At 39.2% G+C, this 14,015-nt stretch overlaps 1 protein-coding gene across 7 annotated transcripts in view; it reads right to left on the minus strand.

Moving 5' to 3' along the window:
- Window positions 1–14,015, minus strand: part of STAU2 (staufen double-stranded RNA binding protein 2) — a 232,365-nt gene that overhangs the window by 109,522 nt on the left and 108,828 nt on the right. For all 7 annotated transcript variants that reach the window (XM_023534609.1, XM_023534608.1, XM_023534610.1 and 4 more), the window contains one exon: window positions 3,320–3,624. In XM_023534609.1, coding sequence (XP_023390377.1) covers window positions 3,320–3,624 — 305 coding nt within the window. The remainder of the gene's footprint in view (window positions 1–3,319; window positions 3,625–14,015) is intronic.

The following is a 14,015-nucleotide window of genomic DNA, read 5'->3' on the forward strand; positions in this document are numbered from 1 at the left end:
CCCTAAACAATATAGTATAGCTAGTTATATAGCATTTACATTGTATTAGGTATTATAATATTCAATCTAGAGATGATTTAAAGTACCCAAGAGGATGTGCATAGGACATGGCAAATACTAGGCCGTTTTATATAAGGGACTTGAGCCAAACCCCCACGGATACCGAGGGAAGACGGCAATTAATTTTCATTTCCAATATAATAATTTTCCAATGACCAATTTAAATACAGTAATTGCTTATATTTAATTATACAAAGAGATTTCTAATATAATTAGTATGGGAAATCATATTAAAGATGTAAAAACAGAAAAATGTACATCCTAACACAACAAAAAAGTCTTCTACTTCAGTTCAAATGTCTTTCCTATAATAATTTTCTCTAAAACGCTGAATGATGTCGAAACATTTGGCATTATAATGAAAGAGTATCAAGATACACAACAAAAAGCCCGCTATGGTAGGACTATAATTTCAAATGAGTTTTTATGAAATCCACAGAAGTTATGGAAGCCTGCTGACTGAAGCATGAAGTCTGACATTCACAGAACTAATGACTGAAATTTTTCTAGAAAATAAGTCATTATGAATATTCAGATTTTTAAAAAGGATAATTAAAATGCACTCAATAAAACTTCAAAAAACTAATATCCATTTATGACGGAGATCCAAAAGCTTGCTTCTAAAATGTGATGAAAACAACTCTGGTGAGCCCAAGCAAGGATGAAAGAATGACCGAGAATATGTAAATGTTCAGTCATATTCTGCTCTGTGAAGTCGGCTTTATTAATAACTTTAATTGTATAATAATTTAAAAATTTTTATAGACTTAAGCAAAAGAATGGGAGCTTAATACCTACATTGTGGTGAGCAAATAAGCTTTGTGTAATTTATAAATTTTAATTAAAGACTGGGTAATAAAAATTAAAAGTTAAAACAACTTAGTTTTCAGTACACTAATATAATTTTACTTTGTAATACAATATAGCTGTCACATACAATGGCTCTGATAGGCTGAAATCAAATTTTAATGGCCAAAGAAGGCCATGGAAGGGTTTATACAACATTCAATAAGCAATAACATCTATTCAGTGTACAATAACAAAAAAGTACTAACCTAGAAACACAGAAAAGAATTTATTGTTTTGAAATTCCAGAAATAAAAATAACAGAATAGCATATAATCCATAACAATGTGGCCGTATAATTTCTAAACTACAGTCCAATTAACACATTCAAGAAACAGAAACAATCTACGTGTTTTTCTACCAGGTAAATATAGCCGAGAAAGTTGCCCATAAAGAAAAAGGCTTTAAAAGTCTTAACTACAAAGAACCTTCTACTGTGACATTGTGAAGACATGCCATGCGCCTGACAGGACACTAAGCTATTTCCCAAAGATTCTGTTTACTGCTCGGCTGCATATTGTGATCCGACAAACGGTCAATATTTCACTTCATTACCAAGCTCATTCGACCAAAGCAGCACAGTAATGTTTTAAAACCACCTGCTGATATTCATTAGTATGTAAAAAGCACAGCACACAAATTTGAAAATGTTTAACTCGTCCATAAATAATGTATAGTATCTCTGGATAAGCTTTTTTAAAAAAAAAAGCCTGAGCAGTCAGCCCAACAATGGGGAAAACAGACTCTCTATTTTGACTGAAGTAAAGATATGTTAAAATTATAATTGATGTCATTGCCAAGAATTAACAAATAAATACGAATTTAAAAATATTAAGTAGTTCTTCTGGCAGCAAAGTTACATCCAACAAAGTAACATCTCCGAGCGAAAAAAATCAATGTGGAGCTTGAATGCAATTTGTGTTTTGTTTCTATAAAAATGCGGTGTTACTTTCAGGTGTTTCTAAATGACTAGATTTGTAAATAAGCAGTGAGTTCCTTTCCCTCTCAGTTTATTTCTAGTTCCCCCTATGCAGATCATAAACAGAACTAAAAATTACTTAGCTTTTGCTCAGTACTCTAACTGCATGAATCAAGGTCTTTTTCATTTTGAACAGTGATTTATTGTCATTCATATAATAAACAACAAAACCAAATTCTAAAATTTTAAGTGTTTAAAATTTCAGATGACAGAGCCACTAATTGGTAACAGTTTCTTTAATTTCACATGAATAATCTAACTAGAAACGCTAATGACTACCTGGCAACAGATTTGAAAGGAACCATTTTCTGTGAAGGAAAAAAAAAAAAAACACATGCAAAATCCCCCCAAAACATATCACCTTCTTTCTTATTTTGTATCTAAACTTGTAAAATTTTTATGACTACGTGATCATTCTACATAATACAGATCTTCTCGAGCATGTCTAAAGGAAATTACAGTTTTTGGTCTTAACGAGTAAGACTAAGATGGAAAAGGGGATGAAAACAGTGAAATCTGAGGGAGCAGACGCCCCTACACACAGGCACACTGCTGTTCACCCGGTTAAGTCGGCTGTTACATTTCGGTCCATAATTTACAAGGCAACTATGAAATCAGAACACAGGTATTTCCTCTTCCTAGAATGAACAATTCTTTGAAAACTTCTATCCTTAAATGATCGTTGGATGGTTTTTTCCCCCAAAAGAATAGGAAAAAAAGAAAGTTTCCACCCCCAAATTCATATACACAAGTGGACGACAAGCTGGTTTTAGACTGCCCAGTGACACAGAATGTCAGTACATCTGAGTGAGGCAGGTGCCAGCCTAGACGGTTCAAAACACGATCTAGTAAGACAAATATATGTTGTTATGCCTTCCAACTAGGAAGCAGTTCATTATTGTCCTAATACCATGTTTAATTAATCCCTAAGATAATGGACTTCTAGGATGTGGTACCTAAGTACGCCTGAATCGATAGAATGTCAAATTCAAAGCTGCTGTGCAAGTAAAATCATCATTGGAAAAACTCAACCGTACTATAAAAGGAAGGAGAGATTAGTGCTTAAAACTCATACCAGAGGTATGAAGGCTGAGTTTTTGTTTGTGGAGAGAGATTCACCCGATCAAGACCAACCGGAATACAGAACAGAGAATGAAAATGTTTTTGAAAATAAGGAGGAAGGGGAAGAAAAAGGAACATGGAGCAGAGCCAGGCAGTAAAAGAATGACTGGGTAGACTGATAACAAAGGAAAATGAGGCGTGTGCACACGGCTCTCCTTTTTCTGTCCTCTGTGTTCCGAATAATTTACAATGTAAGTGGCATAAGGTTACACTAGCAGGCAAGAATGAGCTTTCTGATGGATAGAGATGAAGGATTTGAAGCTAATGAACGGTTTTGTTTTCTTGTTTTTGTTTTTTGCTTTTAATTCATACCTGGAAGCCTTGAATCCTTGCTAAATATTCCAGTTGTTTTGAAGGTTGTACTGGAGAACAAGGGGGAGTAGGAGAACTTCCTTTTAAACCTATGGCTTCAGCTGTAGATGTTCCATTCATAAGGAGCTCCCTGGCAACGGTGGCTGAACTATTCGAAGAGGGAGATATACTGAAGAAAGAGCTGGAGGGTTGGTTCATATCTTTGGGTGACAAATAGCCTAAGGTAGTGCCAGAGATTACTTTGTGGCGGCTGGCTTCCATCTCTTGATAAACATCAGGAGACAAATGAAGAATTCCTTTTGGAGCTATAAATAAAATGAATGAACACTGTTATTACACTTGAAATAGAAACATGTTATAGCATTATTAACCCTGCGATTTTCCTCAATGTGGTTACAAAGCAACGAGAAATAGAAACATGTATAGCATTATTAACCCCACGATTTCCCTTGGTGTGGTTACAAAGCATCAGGCATCTTCCTCATACTTGCTGGGCCATTGCAGGCTCCATTGCAGGCTCTGCTTAGGGGTGAACAGTTTATGTTTCAACATTCCTAAAATCAGAAGTTCAAAAAATTCCACCGAAGTGAGTTCAGTGGAACCTTTACATGGTAGGGAAGCTGTGGAGAGACAGGGCGACTGACGGGTGGGAACGCAATGGGAGGTCAGGTCAGGGATGTGCAGTGTCTTCACTCTGCACTTTAATCTTTTATGAGCTCATAAAAGACACACGCAACCCCTAACATATGCGGCAACTGAGACACAGCAAGTAAAATGAAGTCTGGATCAGTACAAACTCTATAACCAATGGTCCACTGGTGCCCTCTTCACGATGAGGGCCCACAGACAGCTCTGACTCATCATCATGTCAACAGCGATGGAGCATCTTCTTTCCAGAACTAGCACCATCACTGATCTCGTGACAGCACCATCTGCTCAGGTGCCCAGCTCAGACTCCTGGCAACCATCTTTGATTTAGCGACACATGAAGAGTTACCATATCCAGTCTAGAATCTGTCCCTTCATGGTCAAGTGCATCAGAGTTCAAGCCAGGCCACGAACAGGTTCTGGTAACAAGAGGAGTGAGCTGGGGCCGAGCTATCAGTTCGTGGGGTTGTAAACAGAATCATTTCACCACCATTCGCCTCTGCGATGTTTCAAAGCACATTTCACACTGCCTGTTCTAATGTCTTTGGATCAGGCAGTAACAACTCACACATCATATTATCTTTTAAGAATACTGATAAGTCGCTACTTTTGGAGAAAGTGCTCTGAGAGACACAACTTAACCCCCATGCTCTCGCCCTTCTCTCTCCTGTCATTAAACTGATTCAAGACCTCAATGTTGCTTTTTAAAAAATAATTTAAACATTTTCAATTACAGTTTGCATACAATATCAGTTTCAAATGTACGCCATAGTGATTAGACATTTACATAACTGACGAAGTGATCGCCCTGATAAGTCTTCTACCCATCTGACATTATCCAGTTATTACTACATTCTCTATGCTATAATCTGCATCCCCGTGACTGTTTTTATAACTTCCAATTTGTATATCTTACTCCCTCCCCCTTTTTCACTTATCCCCCAACACTGTTTTTGTTTGTTCATTTATTTTTTAGATTCCACATATAAGTAGAATCATATGACATTTGTCTTTCTCTGCCTGACTAAATCACTTAGCGTAATACCCGCTGAGCTGTCGGTTCAGAGGGTATTGTTGTTGCCACGTCGTTGCCAGTGGCGAGATTTCATTCTTTTTTATGGCTGAGTAATATTCCATCGTATATGTACCACTTCTTTTTTATCCATTCATCTGTGGATGGCCCCTTAGGTTGTTTTTATATCTTGACTACTGTAAATAATGCTGCAATGGACATAGGAAAGCATGTCTTTTCAAATTAGTCTTCTGGATTTCTTCAGATAAATACCCAGAAGTGAAACTGCTGGGTCATACGGTAGTTCTATTTTTAACTTTTTAAGGAACTTCCATACTGGTTTCCATAGCTGCACCAATTTTCAATCCCACCAACAGTGCACGAGGGTTTCCTTTCTCCACATCCTCGCCAACACTTGTTCTTTGTTGACATTTTGATGACAGCCATTCTGATAGGTATGATAGGATATCTCATTGTGGTTCTAATTTGCATTTCCCTGATGATTAGTGATGTTCAGCCTCTTTTCATATATCTATTGGCCATCTGTATGTTCCCTTTAGAGAAATGTCTATCGAGGCCCTCTGCCCATTTTTTAATCAAACTGTTTTTTTTCTTTGGTATTAAGTTGTATGTGTTCCTTATATTTTTGGATATTAACCCCTTATCACATGTATCATTGGCAAATATCTTCTCCATTCAGCAGGCTGTCTTTCTTATGTGTTGATGGTTTCCTTTGCTGTGCAAAAATTCTTTAGTTTGATGCAGTCCCATTTTTCCTTTTGTTTCCCTTACCCCAGAAGACATGTCCAAAAAATATTATTAACAGTAATATCAAAGAATTTACTGCCTATATTTTCATCTAAGAGTTTTATGGTTTCAGGTTTTATATTTAAGTATTTAATCCATTTTGAGTGTTTTCCTGTATAAGGTGTAAGAAAGTGGTCTTGTTTCATTCTTTTGCATGTCTGTCCAGTTTTCCCAACACCACTTACCAAAGAGACTGTCTCTACCCCACTGCATATTCTTGCCTTCTTCACCATAAATGAATGACTACGTAGATGTGGGTTGATTTCTGATCAAGTGGGATTTATTCCCGGGATGCAAAGTGGGTTTGATGTCTGCTGCAGATGGCACTTCCAATACTATGTTGAATACAAGTGGTGAAAGTGGACGTCTCTGTCTTGTTCCTGATCTTAAGGAAAATGCTTTTAGCTTTTCACTGTTGAGTATGATGTTAGCTGTGGGTTTGTCATATATACCCTTCTATACTGAGGTATGTTCCCTCTATTCCTGCTTTGCTTAGAGTTTTTCTCATAAATGGATGATAGATTGTGTCGAATGCTTTTTCTGTATCTATTGACATGATCATATGATTTTTACCCTTCATTTTGTTTATGTGATGTATCATGTTAATTAATTTGCAGATATCAAACCAACTTTGCGTCCCAGGAATAAATCCCACTTGATCATGGTGTATGATCTTTTTAATGTCTTGCTGAATTTGGTTTGCTAATATTTTGTTAAGGATTTTTGTATCTATGTCTATCAGGAATATTGGCCTTTAATTTCTTTTTTTTTGTAATGTTTTTGTCTGGCTTTGGAATCAGGGTAATGCTGGCTTTGAAAAATGAATTTGGGAGCCTTCTCGCCTCTTGAATTTTTCAGAATAGCTTGAAAAAGATAGGTATTAATTCTTTGAATGTTTGGTAAAATTTACCTGTGAAGCTATCTGGCCCAGAACTTTTGTTTGGTAAGAGTTCCTTGATTATTGATTTGATTCCCTCAGTAGTTATTGGTCTGTTCAGATATTCTGTTTCTTCTTGGAGACTGTATGTGTCTAGGAATTTATCTATTTCTTCCAGGTAGTCCAATTTGTTGGCATGTCATTGTTCACAGTATTTTCTTATACTCCTTTGTTTCTGCATTATCAGTTGTCACTTATTCTCTTTCATTTCTAATTTTATTTACCTTTTCAAAGAACCAGCTCTTGGTTCCATTGATCTTTTGTATTGTTTTTTAGACTATTTTGTTTATTTCTGCTCTAATCTTTATTATTTCCTATCATCTCCTTCCTTCTACCCACTTTGGGCTTTGTTTGTTCTTTTTCTAGTTCCTTTAGGTGTAAGGTTAGATTGTTTACTTCAGATTTTTTTTTTCTTGAGATAGGCTTGTATTGCTATGAACTTCCCTCTTAAGACTGCTTTGGCTGTGTCCCATAGATTTGGGGTCACCGTGTTTTCATTTTCATTTGTCTCAAGCTATCTTCTGATTTCTTCTTTGTTCTCATGTTTACCCATTCACTGTTTAGTAACATGTTATTTCACCTCCATGTGTTTATGTATTTTCCAGTTTTCTTCTTGTAACTAATTTCTAGTTTCATACCACTGTGATCGGAGACACTTGATATGATTTCAATCTTCTTGAATTTACTTACTGAGACTTGTTTTTTTTTGCCTAACGTGTGATCTATCCTGGAAAATGTTACAGGTGTGCTTGGAAAGAATATATGTTCTGCTGATCTGCAGTGATATGTTCTAAAAATATCAATTAAATCTATCCGGTATAATTGTTTCTTGATTTTCTGTCTACATCAATTGATCTCTACTTTGATGTCAATGGGGTGTTAAAGTCTCTACTATTGTTATATTACAGTTGATCTCTCCCTTTACGTCCATCAATATATGCTTTATATATTTAGCATTGGGTACGTAGATGTTTACAAGAGCTAATCCTCTTATTGGATTGATCCCTTTATCATTATGAAATATCCTTTTTGTCCCTGTGGCGGCCTTTGTTTTAAAGTCTGTTTCGTGTGATATAAGTATTGCTTCCAAGCTTCCTTTTTCCATCTCCATTCCACCTCTTTTTCCGTACCTTTACTCCGTGCGTGTCTTTCGATCTGAAGTGCGCGAGACCTCAACTGCTAGTCCCCCAGTGTCCATTTCCAAAACTGTGTTCTATAACACAGTCCCCAAAGGGTTCCATGATCAATAAATCTGGGAAATAAATCTGGGAATTAAATAACACACACAAACACCTCTTTTGGAGGGTTAAAAGTGTACGTTAGCACAGTGAAGACTCTGAGAGGTCCAGAAGAACAGAAATCTATTCAACTTGGTTTAACCCAGTATTTCCCAAACTTATTTTATATCCAAGCTTTTTCCATAACATTAATAATGTCTAACACTTTGGGAAATGCTAACGGCTAGCCATTCTCTTACTCGAAAGTCTTTACTGTCTCTCCATCACTGACACTATAAAACCCAAACTCCTTAGGATGACATATGAAGCCCTTAATGATCTGTTCCTCCTTCTTCCTCATCTACTGAATTCTTCGCGAAGACCCCATGCTCCAGTCATGGAGATATAGTCACACTTCTAACACTCCAGGCTGTTGGATCCCACTGTGCCTTTATTTTTATTGTTCAGTTACACACGCGCGCACACACACACACTCACAGAGTTCAGTTCCTACTGCTAGGTTCCAGGCACTGTCCTGACCTTAAGTCATGCGGTCTACTGAAAGAGGAAAATGAAAAGGGACAATGTAGTGTGGTAGGTGCCTCAGTAGATGGAGATGCGTCTAGAGAGTAGGGGCGATGGGAAAGGAGGCACCTGGGAGCTCAGGACAGGGTTTCTGGAGATAATACTGATGGGAGGAGAGAAGCGAAGGCGGATGGCCAGCATGAACAGCAGCAGGGACGAACAGAGCATATATCCCAGGAAACCTCGGGCAGTTCCTCACCACTAGGCAAGAAGAGGGAGCTGGGAGGTGCAGAGGTGGAGGGGACGATAAGCAGGGGCCAGCTGCAGGGGACTTTATCCTGATGACATTCAAACATAAAAGAGCTGATTTAAAAGAACAAAAACAAAAACAAAAAAACTTACGTAGCTTAAACTAATATATATCAATCCTACTCGATGAATTAACTTTATGCCTTTGTGTTAGTTTTACAGTCAGGATGAAGTGTTGATAAAATTTTTTTAAAAAAAAAACATATGCACTGGAAAAAAATGCAGATAAATCTCACTGGCCAGAAAAAACTACTTTTAACATTTGGTTTTGAAGATATACTTTTAGTCTTTTTTTCCCCCTCTGCACTTTTTTGCTAACTTAAAAAAAATAAGTTAAAATATAGGAATGCCATAGGATCCTGTTGTGTTTAATAGAAATATAGTTCTAGTACTAATTTTAAAAGCATAATATTTCATTATATGAATAGTTTCCTTAATCAATCCCATACTTCCGGACATCTAATTTGTCTTCAATTTTTTACCATTATAAACACGGTGATGAATATTTTTGTAATTAAATCCTTGTTCATGCAAAAATTTATTTTCTTAAATTAGGAGAATTGCTAGTTCAAAGAATATGCAGTTTAGGATTTCTGACACTAACAAATTGCTCCAAATTGGTGCGACTCCAAAAAAGTTGTACCAATTTCATATTCCCAAATTAATATATGAAAGGGCCGTTTTTCCTATTTTTTTGGTACTGGCTATTATTAAGAAGTCTTTACCGCTGCTATCACTGTAGATAAGTGGCAAAGAGTTTTAGACAATAATATCCGAGCCACACTACCTGTCCTTTGGAGAGGTGATGGGGGCTGGAGATTTGATTTGAATCCCAAAGGCTAATGACTCGCTCAGTGGTGCCTCTAACGGCTCCTCCACAGACACTCCTGAATGACGGGATTCAGAGGGCTCCTAAGTTTCCCACACACCCACGTGCCGGGAGGGTGGCGCCCCCAGCTCCTCAGGGACAGAAGCTTCTGTGCTCAGATCCTTCTAGACCTCACCCTACGTAACTCTTCATCTGGCTGCTCATTTTATATCCTTAATAATAAACCAGTGATAGTAAGTTTATTCCTGAGTTCTGTGAGCCATTCCAGCAAATTACTGAAGTTGAGGAAGTGGGTGTAAGAACCCCTGAATTTATAGCTGGTGGGTGAGACTTGTGACTGACTGGCATCTGAAGTGGGGCAGTCATGTGAGTGTTAGAAAAATAATCGTATGACACCCACTTCTACTTGGTGTCTGGAAAGTTGGAGAATTGTTTAGTACAATGGGCCATAGATTTGGTGTCAGAAACACTAAGTAAAAACAGTTCAAAAGCCCAAACTGATCCATCTGTACACATTATATGCAGTTTAATATACTTCAATTAATTATATCCCAAGAAAATTATAAGAATATTTGCTGATTTGATTAAGTGAAATGTCATGTTATTATTGATTTGGAGGTTTTTACTAGCTGCATAAAGACCATACGTAATTCTTATTTAAAGAATAACTCAAATGTTATGACTCTAAACTGCACACTCAATTTAAGAAACCGAGAAACCCATGGCGGCGTACTTCAGTGCGGTATGACGTGGCAGTGACGTGCCAGCAGCGGTACTGTAAAGCGACAAGCACGGTCCCTGAGTGCTGGAGGGAGCCGTGGCATCACAGGGGAAGAGCCGATGCGGGGGTTCAGGCCCCCTCCTCTACAGTGAGGCCCAAGCTGACTTCCCTTCATGAACAAAGAAGAGTCCTCTCTGCAGAGCTCAACAAACACAGCCATTGGAAGAGCATAAAGAAGCACGTGGACTTATCGGTCAGCTACGGAATGATTTTCCAACTTGAATATCGGTGACAGAGTGGATACACAGATCTCAGCCCACTTAGGTTCTTCCTGCTGGACACCTGAGTTGACATTACCTTTCAGTAGGGTAAAGACCTAAGAGGACAATCGGAGAGTAATTTATGGTATGCATATTTAATGACTTTTAAATTATTTTGCCAATTAGGTTCCCTGAAAACCGATACCAATTTACACTTCTGTGAGTAGCGTGTGACTAAACCTGTTTTCACACTTCTGTCGAAACAGGTTTTGGTCATTTTAAACGACGACTGCCGTTCGACTGCATTTCATCGTTACATTAGTTTCCATGTATTTGATGACCACACCGGGTAACTTTTTCTCACGTGACCACCTGAGGCCTGTGCTCTCCTTCCTGTTGCCTTTGACCTCGGTTCTGCTCATAGACGTTGAGGGTATGCCCCTGGCCCAGGCTCGGTGCATTTATTATAGTCGCCCTCTGTCTGAAGAAGTCCTGAACGCATTTTCCCATCATCTATCGTTCGTCCCTGATTTTGCCTTCAACACTCCCATCTTGGTACTGTCAGCTGTGGCCACTGTGCCCAGCTACACTGCACGATTCCAGCACTTCACACGCACGATCTCACTTAACCCCCACGACCACCATACGAAATGGGAATTTTTATTTCTTTATATCGGAGATGAAAAAAACTGAAGCAAAGAGAAGTCACGAACGTCAGCCAAGACCATATGGATAATAAGTAGCAACGCCAGGATTTGACTCCAGGTAGCCTGTCTCTAGGGCCTGGACACTTAGCCATTATATTAAATGGCCTCTGAAACAACAAGCAGAAAACTAAATGCAATGTTCAGCCAGCTCCAAACACCTAGGTTTAATCTGGGAAGCAAACTCCATGCCTGGAGCTTGCCTAGATGGGGTTGACCTATGTCGCCGTGGCTGTTCTAGAGGTGGCCTCACCAAAATCTCCCTAAAATATACGATGTTCACACAGGATTTTAAAAGCCCAAACTTGCTAGGGACTGTGACCTGTTACAAAATGAAGACTGCCAGGCCATGGTGCCCATTTTACATGTTTTTTTTTTTTTTCCATTAGGTCTGTGCTACTCCCAAATGCCTACGTGAGGCCTCTGACACACGAAGCTCCTGAGCATCATCATGCAGCTCCAGCTCTTTCCAGGAGTGATGCAGAGGACAGTATGACTTGAGATCTCTCCGAAGGTGAGCAGACTTAGCAGAACCCTGCCTTCCAGTGTTCGTTAATGTCATGACTCTTCCAGAGAGGCTGGAGGACATACAGCATGTGGATGAGTCGTAAGTGGTATCGGTTGGAACAAAATACAGAGCAAACCAATGTAGCGAGAAAGCCACTGTCACTACACTGGTCTGTATGGGTAATGCTAGTCTATGAGGAAGGATTTCCCCGCCAATCCATGAAATGAGCGCAGAGCTATTTCCTAATGAAATGAATTTGTCACTTTTCACATCAAAGCTTTGAAAGAAAAACCTTATGTATGTTTCCATAAATCAGCTTGAATTTTTGCCACAATAATGGAGTCAATGTTTGCTTTATAAATACACAAAGACCCGATAATACTTAGGCCTACTTCTGCCATAGTGATTTTCTTTTAATAACAAAGAACTAAAATTCACATACGGATAAAATACCTTCGTAAATGAGAGAAAGGGCAGGATGGCGGTGCTTCTCCTGAAGGAGATTCGGCACGTGTGGGTAGACTCCGCTTCCACACAGATACCGTCACGAACAAGTCACCAAATTTTACTAAGAAAGTCAATTATTTGTGCACGTTTTGAAAGCTGATGCCTCAGAATTATACTCCTTCTTTGACCAGAGTATTTTGTTTAGCACTATCTTAGGGAACAGGGTCCTGCTTCTTGACTGGCATTGATTATTTTAATTAAAACACCCCTCGATTTTTTTTTGAAATGTGTGCCTGCTGATTTAGAACTGGTTAAATGAGAAGTTACTTGGTTGCCAGGGCAAAACTGATCCTTGACGAGCTTTTGCTTTGGTAAGTCTCGTCCCGCCCAAAGCTGCCAGCGGCGGCCAGGCATAAACATGGTACGTGGCTGACTTGGCTGTCGGTAAACGTGAAGTCCACCTTTTCTCGCATTTGCTATTCACTAAATTTCCCTGTGTGTCCCGATGCTGGCAAAATCTCTTGTCATCATTCTAATGTTCAACAAACTTTACCTTTGGAGTCTCAAAAAATATATATATTTTAGAAATTCTTAAAAACTGGAAAATGGACTAAAACAGGAAATCTGAGAAAGCATGAGCAACAACAGTATGATTTATTCATCTTACAGTAATTAAAAAATTTATTTATGTGAAAATTCATAAAATCCAAGTAACTCTATGGTCTAGTTCACTGTACTGTTTCTTGGTTTTTGATGATGCGCTGTAATTATGTAAGATGTCATCACTGAGAGGGTTTTTGAGATGGATGTGTGTGACTTCTCTGTACCGTTTTCACGGCTTTAAAAACTTAACAAAACCCAATACACGAAAGCACTGCTATGCAGCTCCGGGCCGCTCTCGCGGTGCCGAGGCCCTAGGACGAGGCCGTGCTGAGACCTCGAGGTGGCAACGACCTGACACTAGTCCTCGATGGCCCTGCGGACGAGCAGGGCTGAGGGACAGCGCCTTCCCAGGGCTCTGCAGCTGTGACCACTGCCTCGCCTGACACGCAGCCCCGCCGTCCCCAGGCTACGGCTGCATGACTTTTAGTTACCTGAGAGCAAGGAGACCTGATGGCCGTGTGGGCCTCGTGGCTGGGGCTCTTTACCAGGGATGCCTGAGATCACTGAGTAGGTGACAACGCATGCGAGCCAAGAAGGATCCCATAGGACCACCACGGTCCTCCTCCTGGAGGACAGGAACAGACGATCCATCCTCTCCACGACCGTGAGCTACAGGCAGATGAGTCTCAGAAATCGCGCCTTCCCTCCGCCCTGCTGTTCAGACGCTGTCCTTTCCCACGCGGCTCATTACCAACTCGGGCTTCCGGCTGCAGCCCCCGGGTGCCTAGTGCTGCCTGACTTTTATGCCAAATACGTGCTATTTAAACAGACATAAAACAACAATGCAAAATATGAAGAAAAATTAAACTAAAAAAGGAAAGGAAAATGTTGGCTAAGAGCAAGCCAGTGAAAAAAGCCAAATAAACAGGTCAAAAACGTATTAGAAATTTCCTTTGAAGTCAGTTTCAGAATCACCTTGAGAGGCAAAGTTCTCTTAAGTAGCAAAAATCTGGTCAGATCTCATAAATGAGACTAAAAAAAACCGTTCTGAATTAAAAAGAAACAGCTACATTAAAAAGAGTCATTACTGAACGAGTGAACAGAATGATGGGGTCACACGTGCTCAAAAGCGTAACTTAAATCAGTGGTGAAAATTAACCTTGCTCTTG

Source organism: Pteropus vampyrus, unplaced genomic scaffold (genome assembly GCF_000151845.1).
Source record: "Pteropus vampyrus isolate Shadow unplaced genomic scaffold, Pvam_2.0 Scaffold127, whole genome shotgun sequence".
NCBI classification, from domain to species: Eukaryota; Metazoa; Chordata; class Mammalia; order Chiroptera; family Pteropodidae; genus Pteropus; species Pteropus vampyrus.